Below are 15,977 nucleotides of genomic sequence, written 5' to 3'. Positions count from 1 at the left end.
AGGCTTGTCAAGATTCTGACTATCCTCTTCGGTCGAATGTTCGCGGTAGTAAGTACGGCCTCAGGATAGCGAGACGTGCACTGGCAGCACATGTGTTTGGTTGTTTTTTTCGTGAAGTGCGCTGGTTGCCTTGAGCTCTTCCGCTGAGGGCGTGATGACGATAGGAACGGGCGGGATTGTCAGCCTTGCATTAGTGGCGTGTAGCCCTGGAGACCACTAAGCATTAGCGCAGATCCGAACAGCCTCGCGCCCCATGCCGTACCAAAAACTCGGGAGCTGGTCGCGAAATCGCAGAGCTGTGCCAACGCGTAGCACGGCTCGATATAAAAGAACGACACACATCCCGCCATGGTCCGGCAGCTACCATGTCAAAATCCTGGACGGCAACCTTGAGGCTACCCAAGTCCACATTCCCGTACGATTGCCTTGAAACCCCCAGACTCGCGCTGCAGGAATCATGCTGAACTATAGCCCCTAGGCCGAGACCGCTACCCCAGCTTCGGGACCAGTACATAAAACGATCCGCCGACGAGTTATACGAATGGCAGAAAGCCAACAGGCCATCCGATGACACTTTCGTGCTGCATGATGGCCCGCCATACGCCAATGGCAGCCTGCACGTTGGCCATGCCTTGAACAAGGTCCTCAAGGACATGATCCTGCGCGTCAAAGTCCAGCAGGGCCGCCGCGTCGATTACGTGCCGGGATGGGACTGCCACGGCCTGCCCATCGAGCTCAAAGCCCTGGAGAGCAGCTCCGCAGATTATAAGAGGCTTACGCCCATCGAGATCCGCAAGTCGGCCCGCAATCTAGCTTCGAACACGGTGCTCAAGCAGATGAAGAGCTTCAGGTCCTACGGCGTCATGGGCGATTGGGAACGGAGGTGGACGACTATGGACGCTGCTTTTGAGCTGAGACAGCTGCGTCTTTTCCAAAAGATGGCGAAGAAGGGTTTGATCTACCGGAGATATAAACCCGTGTACTGGTCTCCATCGTCGAAAACGGCCTTGGCTGAGGCCGAACTGGAATACAAGGATGACCATATCTCTAAAGCAGCCTGGGTCAGGTTTCCCATTAACGAGACATGGCAGGGTGTTGAGGGGCTTCGAGAGGCAAAGGAGCACCTCTCTGGCAAGCTTTACGCCCTTATTTGGACAACCACACCCTGGACCCTGCCAGCAAACCAGGCCATTGCAGTGCACGACGATATGACATACTCTATTCTTACAAACGGCTCTGATGGTTACATTGTTGCAGATAGTCGCGTCGAGATGGTTCAGGGTCTATTGTCGGATCGCAAACTTTCAGTAGCATGTAGTGGCATTTCTGGCAGCACCATAGAGGGCCTCGAGTACCGCCACGTTTTGAAGGGCGACGTAGCGCCGCTGCAGCCTATCATTCATGCGGACTTTGTCTCTGCGGACTCGGGTTCCGGTATGGTACATCTAGCACCGGGACACGGCTTCGACGATTACGAAGTGTGTCGGTTATTGGAACTGCCTGTTACCGCACCTATCGACGATGAAGGCAAATTTACTGCGGAAGCACTTCCTGGTAGCTCAGTTCTCATGTCAGCGCCATCCATCATTGAAGGTGGTGGTCAATCTATCGTCGACCTGCTTGGCGAGGATATACTGCATGTTGAGGAGTACAAACACAAATATCCCTATGATTGGCGGACCAAAAAACCCGTCGTCATCAGGGCGACCGAGCAGTGGTTCGCAGATGTATCCCATATAAGAGATGATGCTCTCACGGCTCTGGAAGCAGTGCGCTTCACTCCAGAATCAGGCAAGAAGCGCCTGGAAAGCTTCGTCAAAGGGAGAAGTGAATGGTGCATCTCGAGGCAACGTGCTTGGGGCGTTCCTATCCCTGCCTTGTACGATAAGAATGGTGCCGCGATTGTCACGGAAGAGACAGTCGAGCATATACTTTCCGTCATGCGGGAGAGAGGCACCAGTGCGTGGTGGTCAGATGCTCCGGACGATGCCGCCTGGATTCCTGCTGGACTTGAGGGCGAATACCGTCGTGGCACCGATACTATGGATGTCTGGTTTGACAGTGGCAGCAGCTGGAGCATGATGTCTGGCCAAGCAGACGTCTACCTCGAGGGCTCTGACCAACACAGAGGCTGGTTTCAATCTAGCTTGTTGACTCGGATCGCGGCTGGAGTCGAAGACTGCATGAAGGGAGCTCCGTTCAAACAACTGATTACACATGGTTTCACTCTGGACCAGGAGGGCAAGAAGATGTCAAAATCACTGGGCAACATCATGGAGCCACATCAAGTCATGGATGGGTCTTTGTTACCTCCCATGAAGCGCAAGGGCAAAGCCGCCAAGGGACCACCATCTTTCGATGCTTTAGGTCCGGACGCTCTGCGGCTGTGGGTTGCTAGTAGCGATTATACGAGGGATGTTGCCATCGGTGTCACGGTTCTGCAAGCCATCCACACGGCATTGATCAAATATCGTACCATTGCGAAGATGTTACTGGGTTCCATGCACCAATCAGCTCGTACGGCTCCCTTGACTACCACTGATCACATTGCTCTTATTCAACTGCAAAACACTATGGAGGAAGTTGGGAAAGCATTCGACAATCACGAGTTCTACAAGGGCTTCAATGCCTTGAACCGGTGGATTACAAACGACCTTTCAGCTTTCTATGTGGAGGCTTCCAAGGATCGGCTGTACTGTGGTGATGGTGGCGGCGTCTTGGAACCTATCTTTGATGGGTTCATGAGAATGCTTGCGCCAATGACTCCATCGCTCGTAGAGGAAGCTTGGGATCATCGGCCCGAGTGGATGAAAGAGGATGCGTAAGTTACCCACTACCATGATCTTACCGTGTCTCCCTTGAAAGCTAATTGTCGTAATATAGCTCCATCATCCATCCACTTCGTCAACTATACAGCGATCCCACCATCGATCCTAGCCGTATTACCATGGACCTTGACGTCCTTCGCCGTGATATTCCATGGCTGATGGATGTTCATGGCGCCATCAAGTCGGGCTTAGAAAAGGCACGAAACGACAAGGCGCTTGGATCTTCGCTGCAGAGCTCCGTGATTGTGACGACCTCCCACACCGCTCTTACCGAGGTCCTTACGAGGCATGCTCATGAACTAGACGCTATGTTTGTCGTCTCATCCATAGAGCTCAATGCGCCGTTGCCCACGTCTCCCGAGTGGTCGTACACTCTGGACTTCGAGCTCGGCACTATTACGATCCTACCGCCGAAGGAAGCCAAGTGTCCTCGCTGCTGGCGCTACGTCGCACCTGCTGAAGACGTGCTGTGCGGGCGCTGCGAGGATGCCGTCGATGATTTGTAAGACGTGTGGATAGATCGTGTACAAATATGTAGCGTGGGTGTAGACTAGAAAGGAAGACTAGAATGTACATTACACGATACCCAAGATAGTATGTGCGACATCACATCTCAGACATTCAAAAACTTATTTCATCTTGCAAGGGACGTCACAAGTTGGGAGCCCTTGACATAAAGTGAACGATCGGTCACTCTTGACAAATGCCATTGAAGCTAGTGCCAGTGATCACCGGATCCTTCTTCCAACACGCTGGCGCCCTGTGGGCAGAGTTGAGTTTTTACGTCTCCTAGAGACTTAAAATACAATACACATACACCGGCATCAGGAGCACTTAAAGCCATTTCAATACCGGCAATTCGCGCCTCTTCGTTGGCCGACTTAACGACCACTCAGCGTGCCCAGTCCCACCCGGCCTCTGCTGCCGATAGCCAGCGCCGTCCAGCCGGCAATGAAGCACAGTCCACCAAGGGGCGTCACAGGGCCCATGGCCTTGAATCTCTGGGGGTCAATGGTCAGGAGGTAGATGCTCCCGCTGAACATGGTCATGCCCGCGATGAACAGTCCGCCCGCCCATTTGTGAGCCCGCGCCTGAGGTGCCAGCGACGCAACGACTAGCGTGGCGACGGAGTGGACGAGTTGGTACTAGAATGCCGCCAGTCAGCGACATGTTCCTCGTGCAAGGAGAGGCGGACAATGGGTAGCGGGCCTGGGGGCGGCTGCCACGAATAGGAGATGACGGAGTCAATGAGCAGCTTGCATACCTGAGCGGCAGTGCCCCAGTTTTGGATGCGCTGGGGGTCTGCGATGCGCTTCTTGAGTCCGTGGGCGCCGAAAGCACCAAGTGCCACGGCGGTGCCGCCGTAGATGGCGGCAAGGGTCGAGAGGATGGCCATGGTCCTGAGTTGTGACGGAGTTGGTGAGGAGTCGGCGGGCGCTGGCTTGGGTGACGGGCCAGCGGCGGATGGGAGAAGGGGGGATTGCTCGTCGTGAGACCTTTCTGTCTCCTCCGGGCTCATTTGTTTGATCTGTTGTGCAACTCGGGCTAGAGGCGTGACAGAGAGACCGGGTGAGGTTGACCAGCGCCGGTCGTTCCGTTAGTATGCCCAGGGGGCGGATCCGACCTACCCCACTAACATTTGAACCTTCCGAGGATTGGGTTGGCCCTCAGACAGTTGACTTACGGTATAAGTCCCAACCACGGTTGTCAACTTCCCACTTCTATAAGTTCACGGAGTCATATATATCTTGTTGGTGAACAATCATCTTTTCATCATCTATAGAGGCGTAGGGCATGAGGTTCACCACACAACTCGCACCGACCTCATCAGACAATGGCATAGGCTGCGGCATAGCTCACACTTGAGCCACCCATATCTTGAACCAGATCGCTGCGTTGGTACTGCACAAACTTGAAGCGGTTCTTCGCTTCCTCTGAGTTATCCTTCGCTAGGACCTCCAGTGCAGCCATGGTGACACCTATGGGGTGGCGTCCGCACACAGTGTTCTTTGTGCGGGCTAGATTTGCAACAAAGTCGTCGTGCTTGCCTCCCTCGATCGCATCCATGGCTTGGTGATCAATGTCCTTGATGTGCTCATGGATAGGTGATCCCTTGGTGAATGGTCTATAGTCGAAGCGATATCCCCAGTGGCAGAAGTCCGAGCTCACCACAAAGGCGGTCTCGGGGTCAGCCAGGTAAGGCGCCAAGAGCTTGCCGAACTCCTTCTCTTGAGGGCCATTATTGTCTCCAATCAGGATGGGTACAATAGTGGGAAAGTCGGCCATGGAGGTGAACGTCTGTTCCAGGCGTTTGTAGACATAGGGTAGATGCATCTCCAACGAGTGTTCCCGTACATCCTTATCGGAGGGAATGTCTGCGAACTTGCCGCTATCCCGCAGCTCCTGGATCACCGCACTGTCGACTGTGAGGTCGCCAAATGGTGTTTCGTACTTTGCAAATTTGGTGAGAGCGCAGCCACGGAGATAATAGGTGTGCGAGGGGCCGAGGACGAAGACGCGCTTCGCCTTGCGCAAATCGAGGCACTTGTACGCCCAAGCGGCACACTCACCAGAGTAGGAATACCCTGCATGCCTTTGAGGACATCAGTTGGGAACAGGCACATCCAGACATGGGGAGGGCAATGCTTACGGCGCGATGACGACCTTTGCGCCCGGGATGGGAAGGCTGCTCTCGTTGATCGAGCTGGGAACGGTGGCCAGATAACCATCGAGCTCCTTGTTCAGCTGGCCCGGGTCACCCACGTACCAGCTATCGGCATGGCTGGCCTCCCGGGTCCCTTTCAAGGCCATCTTTCAGCTCTGTGTGTGGGTGTAAAAGTATTCCTGCGGTTTCTGTGTTTTTGTGTTGAACGCCCGAGAACAAACCAAGCTGAAGACGGCTCGTATGATGTGGACGTTCGGCTGGGTATCATAAACGGCCGAGTCGGGCTGCCCCTCATGAGTTGCTCCCCGAGTCTGAGTGAGCTACAGTAAGGAGCTACAGGTACGGCGGTCCCAGCAGTTGGCGGGGTATGCGACAGCGTGGGTCGCGCTAATGCGAGTCTCAAATAACACTTCCAGGTTGCTTGCATCATGATGGCAAGCACACAGGCGTCTCATGGAGCGAAATACAGGCCGGCTTCGTGTTATATGCCACGAGACGAGAAGTCATCGATCAGTGGTAATGTAATTGCTTGATTACACGGTATGTTATTTTCCCAGGGATGGTTTATAGTACGCCCTCCACCTTGAACCATCTTGAATTCGACTTACACTGTCTCATGATGATCCACGTCTTGTTTCTCGCCCAGTACACTTGCTCTTGCACGAACAGTCTTTTCGTAACTCTCCCTGGCTTCCCAGGCGAGGATCGAGACGTCTGGGCCAAACAGAAGGTCCATTGCTTCTAGCTCAACCGCCTTTGTTTCGGGGACGAACAACCACGCAAACAACACAGCCAGAACCGTACAGCATCCAAAGAAGAGGAACGTACCATATGTCATGCCGATGACCATGTGGGGAAGAGAATATACGACGATGAACTGAGTAAGCCACTGGATACAAATGCAGAACGTCATGCCAAGGGTCCGCACTCGTGTAGGAAGAACCTCCGAGGTGAACAGCCACGGTATGCCATTCCAAGAGAACCCGTAGAAGAAGGCGTAAAGGTATACCATGGCGATGGCACACCTAGCCCCGGCATCCTGCGGAGGAGTGGCCACAAACGAACCGCTGACCTTGGAGTAGACCGCGAGGTAGAACATTGCAAATCCGGCAAATGCACCTCCGACAAGCAACAGTGGTCGTCGGCCGCACTTGTCCACGAGGAAGCCTGCGTACAAGACGGTAGCCACCATTTTCACTATGCCGAAGACGCCTGTGCCTAGAAGCCCGGCTGATGTCCCTGTGACACCGATAGACTTGAATATCGTGGGCGAGTAGTAGTTGACTGCGTTAATTCCAGTAAAATTCTGAAAAACGACTAGGCCGCAGGCGATCACGATGCGGTTCCGAATCCCCTTTTGTAGCATTTCTCTATATATCTGCGCCCAGCTGCGACTCCCGCCCGTGGAACCCAGCTCATGGTCCACAGCGTTCTCTATCTGCGCCAGCTCTTGCAACAGGTACGGGTGGTCCTCGGGCAGATTGCGGACCCACGAGAGAGCATTGGCAGCTTGCTGCATCTTGCCCTTGGAAGCTAGCCAGCGGGGGCTTTCGATCATAGGTAGGAGAGACATAATGAGGGCTCCAGCGGGAACGAACTGTATCGCGACTGGGATATGCCATTGCTTCGGGTCCGAACCTGGGACGTTCTGGTTCACGCCGTAATTAACCCAAAAGCCAAAGACCAGGGCGACCTGGAGCATGATCTCGAACACGCCCACAAGCCGTCCGCGAATGAGTGCTGGCGAGCATTCTGAGACGTAGATGGGGAGGACCATGGCTGAGGCACCAACTCCCCAGCCTGTGAAAACACGGCCTGCGTACAATAGATCCAGGCGGCCAACCATTTGCAAGATTGCACCTAGTATAAATATAAAGGCGGATGCGATCATGGACTTCTTCCGCCCGAACTTTTCGGCGAGGAAGAAACCCAAGGCGCAACCGAAGAATGCCCCTGCTTGGAAGGTCGAGACGATATTTGAAGATAGGTCGGCCTTCTGCTTGTTGGTTGCTTCGGCAAGCCCGAAGGTGGCTTGGAATGATGGTAGGCTCAAAGTGCCACCGATGAATGCGGAGTCATATCCATACATTGCAGAGGCCTTGTAAAAGTCAGTAAACACAGCTCGTGTTTATTAGGCAAGAGAGCGTACCCAAGACGCCGAGAAAGCGAGAAGATACGGCCGGTAGCCGTAAATCTCCTGAGGGGCTTCCTGGCCAGGGTGTTCCTTTAGTTTGAAGATGCTATGCATGATAATTTCAAGACGTTTGAACATATCATGACCTCAGGAGGGTAATAGGGACGAAAGATCGGACTCTATGTATGCTCCAGTGCTAAGTATACTAACGGGAATGAGATGCCGTTGCGATCGGCCCTCGTTCCGACAGTCAAGCGCTTGGATCACAAGGAAAACGATGATCCCCAGAATCCCTACTTCAACACATGGCTGTACAAGCCTATGCTTGTCACTTTGGGGTCCCCGGATGGGGAGGGCCCTAATCTGCGGGGAGCTATAGCAGTATTGGGTGTAGTTTTCTCCACCTTCCCCATGGTCCGGCTAAGTGATTATCCTCGCTTGATCACCTTTTAACCGTTGTCATCAATCACGAGAGCACATTTCCTGGGATGCCCGTTTATAACTTACGCCAATAGGGTTACATACACTGCCTAACTAGAGACAGACATTCCAGACCTAGGGTATTCGGCTACTGCATCCGACGGGTCTACTGTTCCCTTCACAAGATTTGAATGGAGGCTCGTGTCTCATATACTCAAAACTGGTCAACAAAGAGGGTGTCATATTACAACAACAGGACGGCAAACCAGGCCATTTAAATATTTTGGGACTGTTGAAATGGCGTTGAAGAGGTTACCGCCCTTCGAAGAGCTGCCCCTCGATAAGCAAGGCCCTCCCGGGAACGCCTGGGGTTTATGGGGCCCCGATGACGAGCTGGGTATGCTTAACCTACTCACACCAGAGACGACCGCGGCCGCTGCCCAAGAAATCAAAGAAGGCCTGAGAATTCGTCTGGACTGGCCTTTGGACAAGCCTGCATTTCCCACGTTTCAGCGTCAGAGATTCGAGCACAAGGTATTGAATAAGGCCCCGATGGCTATGAATGATGACGCTATCAACATAAATACCCAGAGCAGCACCCAGTGGGACGGGTTTCGGCATTATGGTGGGTTGATGCTGCTGTTTCTTGAGGCTTGATACATCGCTTACACAGTGAGGATGCCAGGTTATCAGAGTACGAAACAGTTCTTCATGGGCCACAAACAAGAGGACTTTAAAGCAGGATCCACCAGGCTTGGCATCGACGGTGAGCACCGTCTTCTCTAAAACGGCCAGGTATCCTCCTCACTGACAACACTACACTTGTAGCTTGGGCACAGAAAAAGGCGGGAATCATAGGGCGTGGCGTGCTCCTTGACTGGTACTCGTGGGCGCAGAAGAACGACATCAACCGATCGCCTTTTACAACAGGCGCCGTTGAAGTCGATCACTTGAAGTCGGTGGCTGAGGAAAACGGTGTTTCATTCAAGTCTGGGGACATATTGTTCATCCGCGTCGGCTTCACTGCGCGCTATAACGAGCTGTCGGCAGCTGAGCAGGCCGCCTTTCCCAACAGACAGCCCGGCGGCTTGCTCGGGCTTGAGGCAACGCGGGACTCGCTCCGGTGGCTGTGGGAGAACGAATTCGCGGCCATCGCGTCGGACTCGCCCAGCTTCGAGAGGGGCCCGGCAACGGGGCCGTATAATGACCCTGACGTGAGCATCCACCAGTGGTGTCTCGCGGGCTGGGGCTTACCCCTTGGAGAGATGTTCGACCTAGAAGCCCTAGCGGAGGCATGCCGGCAGAGGGGCAGATGGACGTTTTTCGTATGTTCGTTGCCGTTGAGGGTCTGTTTATACCTTTTGTTCCAATCTGCTTGAATACTGACCATGCATAGATACCAGAAGGAGTGGCATCGCCTGGGAACGCGGTCGCTATCTTGTAAATTCGGTGATCAGTAATCCATTATGGTGCATAGAAGCGAATGCATAGGCCCTCAAATATAGAAGACAGATAGAAATTTTTGATCTTGTAAACTGAATTTCTCACTTCACTAAGGATTATTGTTGGAGTAAGGCAAGACAAGAACCTTTCAGTATCACGCTATTTAAATTCAAGGCGCCGGCTTGAACAATAAGCAGTAGCCTCCAGATCCCCAAATAGTATCTGCACATATCGCGATTGCATACACTAAACAGCATCTGGGAACCAAGGACCCTGGAGCTGCCAAAATGCTAAGTAGCCCTATGACCAGTTAAGCCTGTGCCAACTCTGGTATTGGTAGTTCTCCTCAGCCTGTCAATTACACGAGCCTCGATGTCGTCCAATCGTTGCTCTTCTGCATCACGGTCCTCCTTGATCTCAGGCTGGGTACGTCTGTCCTTGATCCACCAAAGTCCGACAATAATGAAGGTCAGCGGGACTGCAACGACGAAATAAATCCACAAACTCCGGGACACCGAGCCACTCATATCTGGACCTGAGTTAGACCTTTGCTCGATGGAGGGCCAGAGGAGCACACAGCATCACCTACCATCATCGAATTTGAAGAACGGCATGCTAAACATGGACGACAGGAATGTGGGAGGCAAGAAAACAGATCCTAGTATGGCTAGCGTCTTCATGGATGTGCTCTCGCGCTTACTAGCATTGGCCAACAAGTGAGACTGTCGAGCAATGTCGGCGTTGATGCGCGACTCAACTTGAGCGATGATGTTGTGCATCTGATCTGGCATTAACGTACGAACTATCCAATATCAGGAGATAAGCATACCTCGCCACGCTGTATCTCAAGCCGCGCCCATGACACATGAGCGTAGTGCTCGAGGCCCTCTAGCTTGGCCTCGAGGAAGTCGAATCGACTCCGAACCATTCGCTGGAGCTTCTTCATCTCGGCAGGCTCAGCAGCATCGGGAAGATTGTCCCAAAAGCACTCACTAGCCTTCCGCATCCTCTGAACGACGTTCTGCCATGCTTGTGGCCGCTTCCACAGGACTTCGCCCAGACACTTGAACAACGTCTTCTTGATATGGGCCATCGTTATATAATCGGGAATCTCATGCCCCTGGGCTGGATTCATCTTGTAACGGCCGACCAGGACATTTTCGAGCCTACGAAGCTGCTCCCGGGCTGTCCTTTGTGTCATGTCGTTTTTGGATGCCAGCTCGCGGCTGATGAACATAAGAGGCAGTAGGAGTGGATGCGATATCTGTGCTCTGGAAGCCCATAACTGGTTAATGATATCCTCAATCTCAGCATTTTCAGCCCCCTTGACGTATCCCGAGGTGATTTTGGAACGGAAGGAGTAGGAGAGCACCATCTCCCACCCCCTCGTATTGCCATTTTGTGACACATCGGACTTTCGAAAAACAATTTCTGTGGCGTCAGTTCGATATAAATGCAATTGACTAGAGTGCACCTACGGAGAACTGTATCATCCACATCGTCGTCATCGTAGGTCCACCAGAAGAACGGACCAACGACTGTAGATGTTTCGATATATCGAAGTGGCAACCTCAGCTTTCGGACCATCTTCTCAAAGTCCTCCCGAGAGAGCGATATTGCATTCGGTGCAAGGGTATTCGAGTCTGTTGCTAGCTTATGCAGTCTGATTGGGGTGGTTAGAGCCGGGCGGGCATCAGGCCTGGGTTGACATTACACCAAACGGAGACCACTTGTAAGCAATACGCCCTCAGGCAGTTCTGGCGGTCTGAAAACTCCCTATTTCCAGGTTCTCAGACTGCGCTCTAGGGATGATAAGGCTCTCTTGGCTTACTCTTCTATCAAGGTACTGATCGAAGTCGTTGGAGGCGTCGGGGGCCTTGTACGTGTTCTGCTCTACGTCCTGGAAGTGATGGATATCTATGTAAGTGACCAGCGAGTGTACTACATAAAACGTACAAACCTACAGAGTAGTTTAAAATTTCTAGGTAACTGGTAGCCTCGGGTATATAGCGAAGGTAATTCAACTGCTGCGCAAACAAACACTCGTCCATGTTGGCACTGCCGTTGTGCGTGCTTGCCGCCTTCTAAGAATAATGACAATTACTGCTTATTGAGGATGAGCATTGAACTTTTGGCGGTCAGCATTACCCAACACAAACCGCTGAATATATGAGGGCGCAACGGAGGATTTTCTCCTCATTTGCACCGATGCGGCTCTTATCTCGTAAGGTATGGTGAATCCGAACTTGCATACAAACCTGTGAAGCTCATTGGACCTCACTCATGTTCAGGCCTGGGTAATGGTCAGCACGGCCCGCAAGCGGTATAGTGCCCACACCTGCATACTGTTGCGGTGACGATTGCCAATCAGAAAGTACGGCTTGCAAGCACGAACTGCTGGCAAGCTCAGTGGCTTCGAAAAGCACATTCGCTTAGCTCCTTGTCACTCCAGGGTTGCGAGACTGAGACATGCTCATTTATATTTGGATATCTCTTGTATATTTTACTCAAGATCCCTACTTCGGTTCAGATAGGGTATAGTTCCTTTAGTATAAATGGAATGAATGTAGCTGTCTCACTGATTGACCAGGTTGCGTATAACACATGCCTATTGGTTTCAATGAAAACAAACCTGGTGCCCGAGCCCTAGCGGCCTAGGGGGGAATACACTTCTCATTGCCATTAACCACTCTATCCCTCTGCCTCTATTTCGTAGCTGTTTGACTTGTGCTTTGGCTGAAACTTGAAGCCAGGGTGCGCGGGACCCAGGAACATTTCGCTGATCTTGATCCAGTCCATGTAGTTATCGCTTGCCAGAAGCGTCTCCAGGTCGTTGCGCCCACGATAGGCGGGCGGGCGATCTTGAAGACTTGGTGGTAGGTGTTCCAAGATACCAATGGGGACGTATCGGTGGGTGAAGCTGAGCCACTCGAGCAGGAACCTCCTTGTGAAGCCAATTCCTAGCTCGTCTGATCCCCAGTTTTCCAGACCATAGCGGCAGAACTTCTCGACATATCCAAGTCGTTCGCTGGCTGACTTGTCGAGGTATTGTCCCTTCTCAATCTCCTCGAAGATCCACGGCTTGATCATGGCTCCCCGTGCTATCATGACCGAATCGACCTTGGCGTTGTCGACATGGTCAAAGTAGTCTACATGTGAGTAGCAGTCACCGTTACCGATGAAGTACATGTTTCCGCCGTTCGCCTGAGTATTGGCATCCGGCTCCTTGGCCGTGTCGGTGATGTCATCCTTCTTCTGGTTGTATGACTGAATCAGGGTGGCACATTCGGCGATGTACGACCAGTTGGCGCTTCTTGTGTAGCGCTGCTGCCGGCTTCGTCCGTGCAGAGTGACAGCGGCACACCCTGGCGCACCGAGCCTATCCCGTTGATCTTCGTCGCCCAGAGCAAGCCTTTCAACCAACTTGAGAGCATTGGGTTTGTTGTCCCTCACTCCCATCCGAATCTTCGCGGTGATGGGCACCTCGCCAGATACGACGTTCATGCCTCTGATCATGCGCTCCATCTTACTATGCGCGTCCAACAGAGCGCTTCCGGCGCCTGAGTTGAAGACCATATCAATGGGGCAGCCACAGTTAAGATCCACCACACGTAGGTGCGGAAGAAAGCGAGTCAGGGCCTCGGTAGCCTTGATGGCAACCCATGGCTGGTTGCCAGCGATTTGGGCACCAAACTTCAGGTCCTTGGCGTTGTCATAAACCTTCACCACGCTGTCGGGGTTGGACGGTGCGAATCGAGGCGGCGTGATCTCAGTCTCGTGTGCCTTCATCAAAGCCCAATCACTCTTGTTTCCCTGGACCATGGGCATAGCAAGAGCCATCTCACTGTACGTAACCTGGGCGCCAAGCTCGACACACAACCTGCGGAACGGTAGGTTGCCCTGTGTGGTGAGGGGGGCCAGAACAGGCGTCTCTCGTCCAAAGTAGATTTTGCGCTTCTCAGACGGCTGGAACGGCGGATCGACAAATTGTGCTCGCAGCTCCTCACGTGCAGCCTGGCCGGCCTCTGGATCGGCCGCATAGCTTGATTTCTTGTTGGAAAAAGCCCGCGAGAGGTCTGTCTCCCTGTTGAGCCATCCGATATACTTTTCAGACATCTCCAACGGAACCTTCTTCTTTGCCAGCCCCCATTTCTGGTCGTTATTGGCTACGTTGACAATGCCAGGCCGCTGGTCATCATCCTCGCCCATGCTGGTCGCAGGGTCCGAAGCGCCCTCCAAAACGAGTTCCTTACGACCATCCTCATGCTCGATCTCCTTGGAATGGCTCTTGACAAAACGGCATTTCCAGCCTGCAGGGCATTTTGCGTGGGCCTCGAAGACTGGGCACCGGCCAGCAAAGGTTTCGCAGTCCTCTCGCCGACCTTCGGCGAGGTACTTGCGTAAATCGTGCGACAAGTTGCATCTGTCTCCGTATCTGCATTCCCTGGGGGAAAATTCGTTGGTGAAGGCGCGGCTGTTGCAGAGCTTGATAGAATCCGAGAAGTAACCGTACTCTCGGGCCTTGTTCTGGCCACTCTGCTTTTGGCGACCCTTTCCCTTTCGATCCCTCCCACGATCACCTCGCGCATCCCGCGCATCCCGCGCATCTCGAGCATCACCCCGAGAATCTGACCTGCCATTGACGGGGTTGTCTGTGGCAATGGACGCCTCAGCCGCGTCATCGTCAACGGCTGCCTTCTCTGCTTTCATACCAGAGACGGTGATGCGATATCTATTTCAAAATCAGTGGAACAGTCAGACCCGAAAGCAGGCATTCGGCCTTACTCGGGCTTGATGGAGGCCATGCCGCGCACACGTTCGGCGGCTGCAGGGGGGGCGTTGCCCTCTGCCTGGCCGTTCGGTACGTCGTCAGACACCTTCACCCGCTTGGCAGCCGGCTCGCCGAGACCGTCGTTTCCAGCCATGATTTGCTCGTGTGGTGATGTGCTGAAGTAGTTGCACAGTCAGCGGAGGGCGGAATTGGGCAGGCGACCCAGTTGATGGGAGTTGAATAAATTTTTGGCACCAAGAAAAAAGGTGGTGGGGCAAGTTTAGTAGCTGCTAACTCATCGCCCCGACCCGAATAGTCGTGCATGGGTTTAGTACATACAAGTAGCACGGATGCACACCTCTCTTGTGACTTTCCAAACTGCGGTTTCGACAGAGTATACTGCAGAGACCTAATAGTACGTTGATGGAACGAGCAAACGTATAGACCTATGATCGTTACATGCTTACTAGCAAGCAACTGCAGGTACCCAGGTACTTGACCGCCTAGTTAGGCAGCTTATGCAGGAATGTATGCACATGCCTGTACAGTCTCAAACTGATCCCGCCGACTGGGGGTTGGAACGACCGGGGGTCTGGCAGTAGATGTTGTATAGAAAGGCCGAGAGTATAGACGAGGTAGGTCATGTCAATGTAATGCCCCTGCGCACATTTACCTGCTCCATCACGACATAGGAAACTTCATAGATACAGGCGCGCACAGCGCATAGCGCAAGCACAAATCATGTTTTGCGGCTCGGTCTATACCTGAGCTATGCAAATGCAGCAGCTGGCTGGCGTACCTAGTGTAGGCACAAAGTGAATCCAAATCGACTCCACAGAACGGGTGACCCGTTTGAAATACAGCCCTACCAGCAGAGGACCGCGGGACGAGGGTGGTTGGTAAGATACAGCGCAGCCAAAGGCTGTGGGTAAAGTCCATTCTTCCCCTCCGGACACGCCGACCGAATAGAGGCCCTATACTGGTGCCGATGGCCAAGTAGCTCAGGTAGTTACTCAAGCTGGACAATGCCACGCTGCAATACAACCCGGCAGCCCGGGGCTGCGACGGGAGTTCAGCCAGCCCCAGCGTCCAGTTCCAGCGTGCGCCCAGGTCCTAATGCAGGGGTTCCGGCTCTACAGTCAGGGCAATGCACCCGAAGGCTGACGCCAGCTAAGGGGCCCGCTAGGACGGCTTTAGAGGGGGGTCGACGGTCTGGACGGCCGTTGATTCGCTTCCCGTGGACACTTGTTGTGTGTTGGTCTATCCGCATCCCTCCCTCCCATCCCGCACCAGTCCAGAAGCACGCGGGCAGGAAACGGAATCCGTCAGGCCATCCGTTGCCCTTTCAATGCTGCTGCGCCCTTGCAATCCCGACTCGCTGGTCGTTGGGAACGCGCGCTGAGTGCTCTGCTGCATCTGCTCTGCTCCCCTGCAGGCTCACGGAGCGTCGTTCCACCCGTACCTGGGCGCCGTACTCAGCGGCGTGGCAAAGCACACCCGCAGTCTGCAAGAAGCACGCCCCGTCTCTCTACGTCAACCGCACTGCGTCAACAGAACGGCTGACCTGGCCCGAGAGATACATTCGCGCCTTTCCCCCACTTAGATCTGATCTGATCTGATCTCGAGCAGCGGACTGCATACAGGTCCCCAGGGCGACACCGGATCTAACACGAGGGGGGCGCACGTCCTACCTAGAATGAAATCACTGCCCCTCAC

At 53.6% G+C, this 15,977-nt stretch overlaps 7 protein-coding genes across 7 annotated transcripts; 2 read left to right on the top strand and 5 right to left on the bottom strand.

The window, feature by feature from the left end:
• Window positions 1-365: 365 nt before the first annotated feature.
• JN550_004148 (uncharacterized protein) lies at window positions 366-3,334 on the top strand (the record flags this gene model as incomplete). Its single annotated transcript, XM_049315631.1, has 3 exons — window positions 366-415; window positions 479-2,821; window positions 2,884-3,334. The coding sequence occupies 3 exons, from the start codon at window positions 366-368 to the stop codon at window positions 3,332-3,334; spliced, it is 2,844 nt and encodes a 947-aa protein (XP_049173686.1).
• Window positions 3,335-3,709: 375 nt separating this feature from the next.
• On the bottom strand, window positions 3,710-4,347 carry JN550_004147 (uncharacterized protein; the record flags this gene model as incomplete). The annotated part of the gene is made up of 2 exons (XM_049315630.1): window positions 3,710-3,973; window positions 4,093-4,347. 2 exons carry the CDS (start codon window positions 4,345-4,347, stop codon window positions 3,710-3,712), a joined length of 519 nt encoding a protein of 172 aa, XP_049173685.1.
• Window positions 4,348-4,655: 308 nt separating this feature from the next.
• JN550_004146 (uncharacterized protein) lies at window positions 4,656-5,639 on the bottom strand (the record flags this gene model as incomplete). The annotated part of the gene is made up of 2 exons (XM_049315629.1): window positions 4,656-5,421; window positions 5,479-5,639. The coding sequence occupies 2 exons, from the start codon at window positions 5,637-5,639 to the stop codon at window positions 4,656-4,658; spliced, it is 927 nt and encodes a 308-aa protein (XP_049173684.1).
• Window positions 5,640-6,097: 458 nt separating this feature from the next.
• Window positions 6,098-7,741, bottom strand: JN550_004145 (uncharacterized protein; the record flags this gene model as incomplete). Its single annotated transcript, XM_049315628.1, has 2 exons — window positions 6,098-7,591; window positions 7,643-7,741. The coding sequence occupies 2 exons, from the start codon at window positions 7,739-7,741 to the stop codon at window positions 6,098-6,100; spliced, it is 1,593 nt and encodes a 530-aa protein (XP_049173683.1).
• Window positions 7,742-8,344: 603 nt separating this feature from the next.
• On the top strand, window positions 8,345-9,491 carry JN550_004144 (uncharacterized protein; the record flags this gene model as incomplete). Its single annotated transcript, XM_049315627.1, has 4 exons — window positions 8,345-8,672; window positions 8,721-8,813; window positions 8,876-9,372; window positions 9,444-9,491. 4 exons carry the CDS (start codon window positions 8,345-8,347, stop codon window positions 9,489-9,491), a joined length of 966 nt encoding a protein of 321 aa, XP_049173682.1.
• A 289-nt stretch (window positions 9,492-9,780) lies between these two features.
• On the bottom strand, window positions 9,781-11,541 carry JN550_004143 (uncharacterized protein; the record flags this gene model as incomplete). The annotated part of the gene is made up of 7 exons (XM_049315626.1): window positions 9,781-10,019; window positions 10,080-10,269; window positions 10,320-10,921; window positions 10,969-11,153; window positions 11,205-11,266; window positions 11,322-11,390; window positions 11,455-11,541. The coding sequence occupies 7 exons, from the start codon at window positions 11,539-11,541 to the stop codon at window positions 9,781-9,783; spliced, it is 1,434 nt and encodes a 477-aa protein (XP_049173681.1).
• Window positions 11,542-12,181: 640 nt separating this feature from the next.
• JN550_004142 (uncharacterized protein) lies at window positions 12,182-14,415 on the bottom strand (the record flags this gene model as incomplete). The annotated part of the gene is made up of 2 exons (XM_049315625.1): window positions 12,182-14,222; window positions 14,276-14,415. 2 exons carry the CDS (start codon window positions 14,413-14,415, stop codon window positions 12,182-12,184), a joined length of 2,181 nt encoding a protein of 726 aa, XP_049173680.1.
• Window positions 14,416-15,977: the final 1,562 nt, after the last annotated feature.

The sequence above is a fragment of the Neoarthrinium moseri genome, assembly GCF_022829205.1.
Source record: "Neoarthrinium moseri strain CBS 164.80 chromosome Unknown scaffold11_Wmoseri_CBS_16480, whole genome shotgun sequence".
Taxonomy (NCBI): domain Eukaryota; kingdom Fungi; phylum Ascomycota; class Sordariomycetes; order Amphisphaeriales; family Apiosporaceae; genus Neoarthrinium; species Neoarthrinium moseri.
The sequence above is the reverse complement of the archived record's forward strand: the minus strand, read 5'-3'. Positions and strand labels throughout refer to the sequence as shown.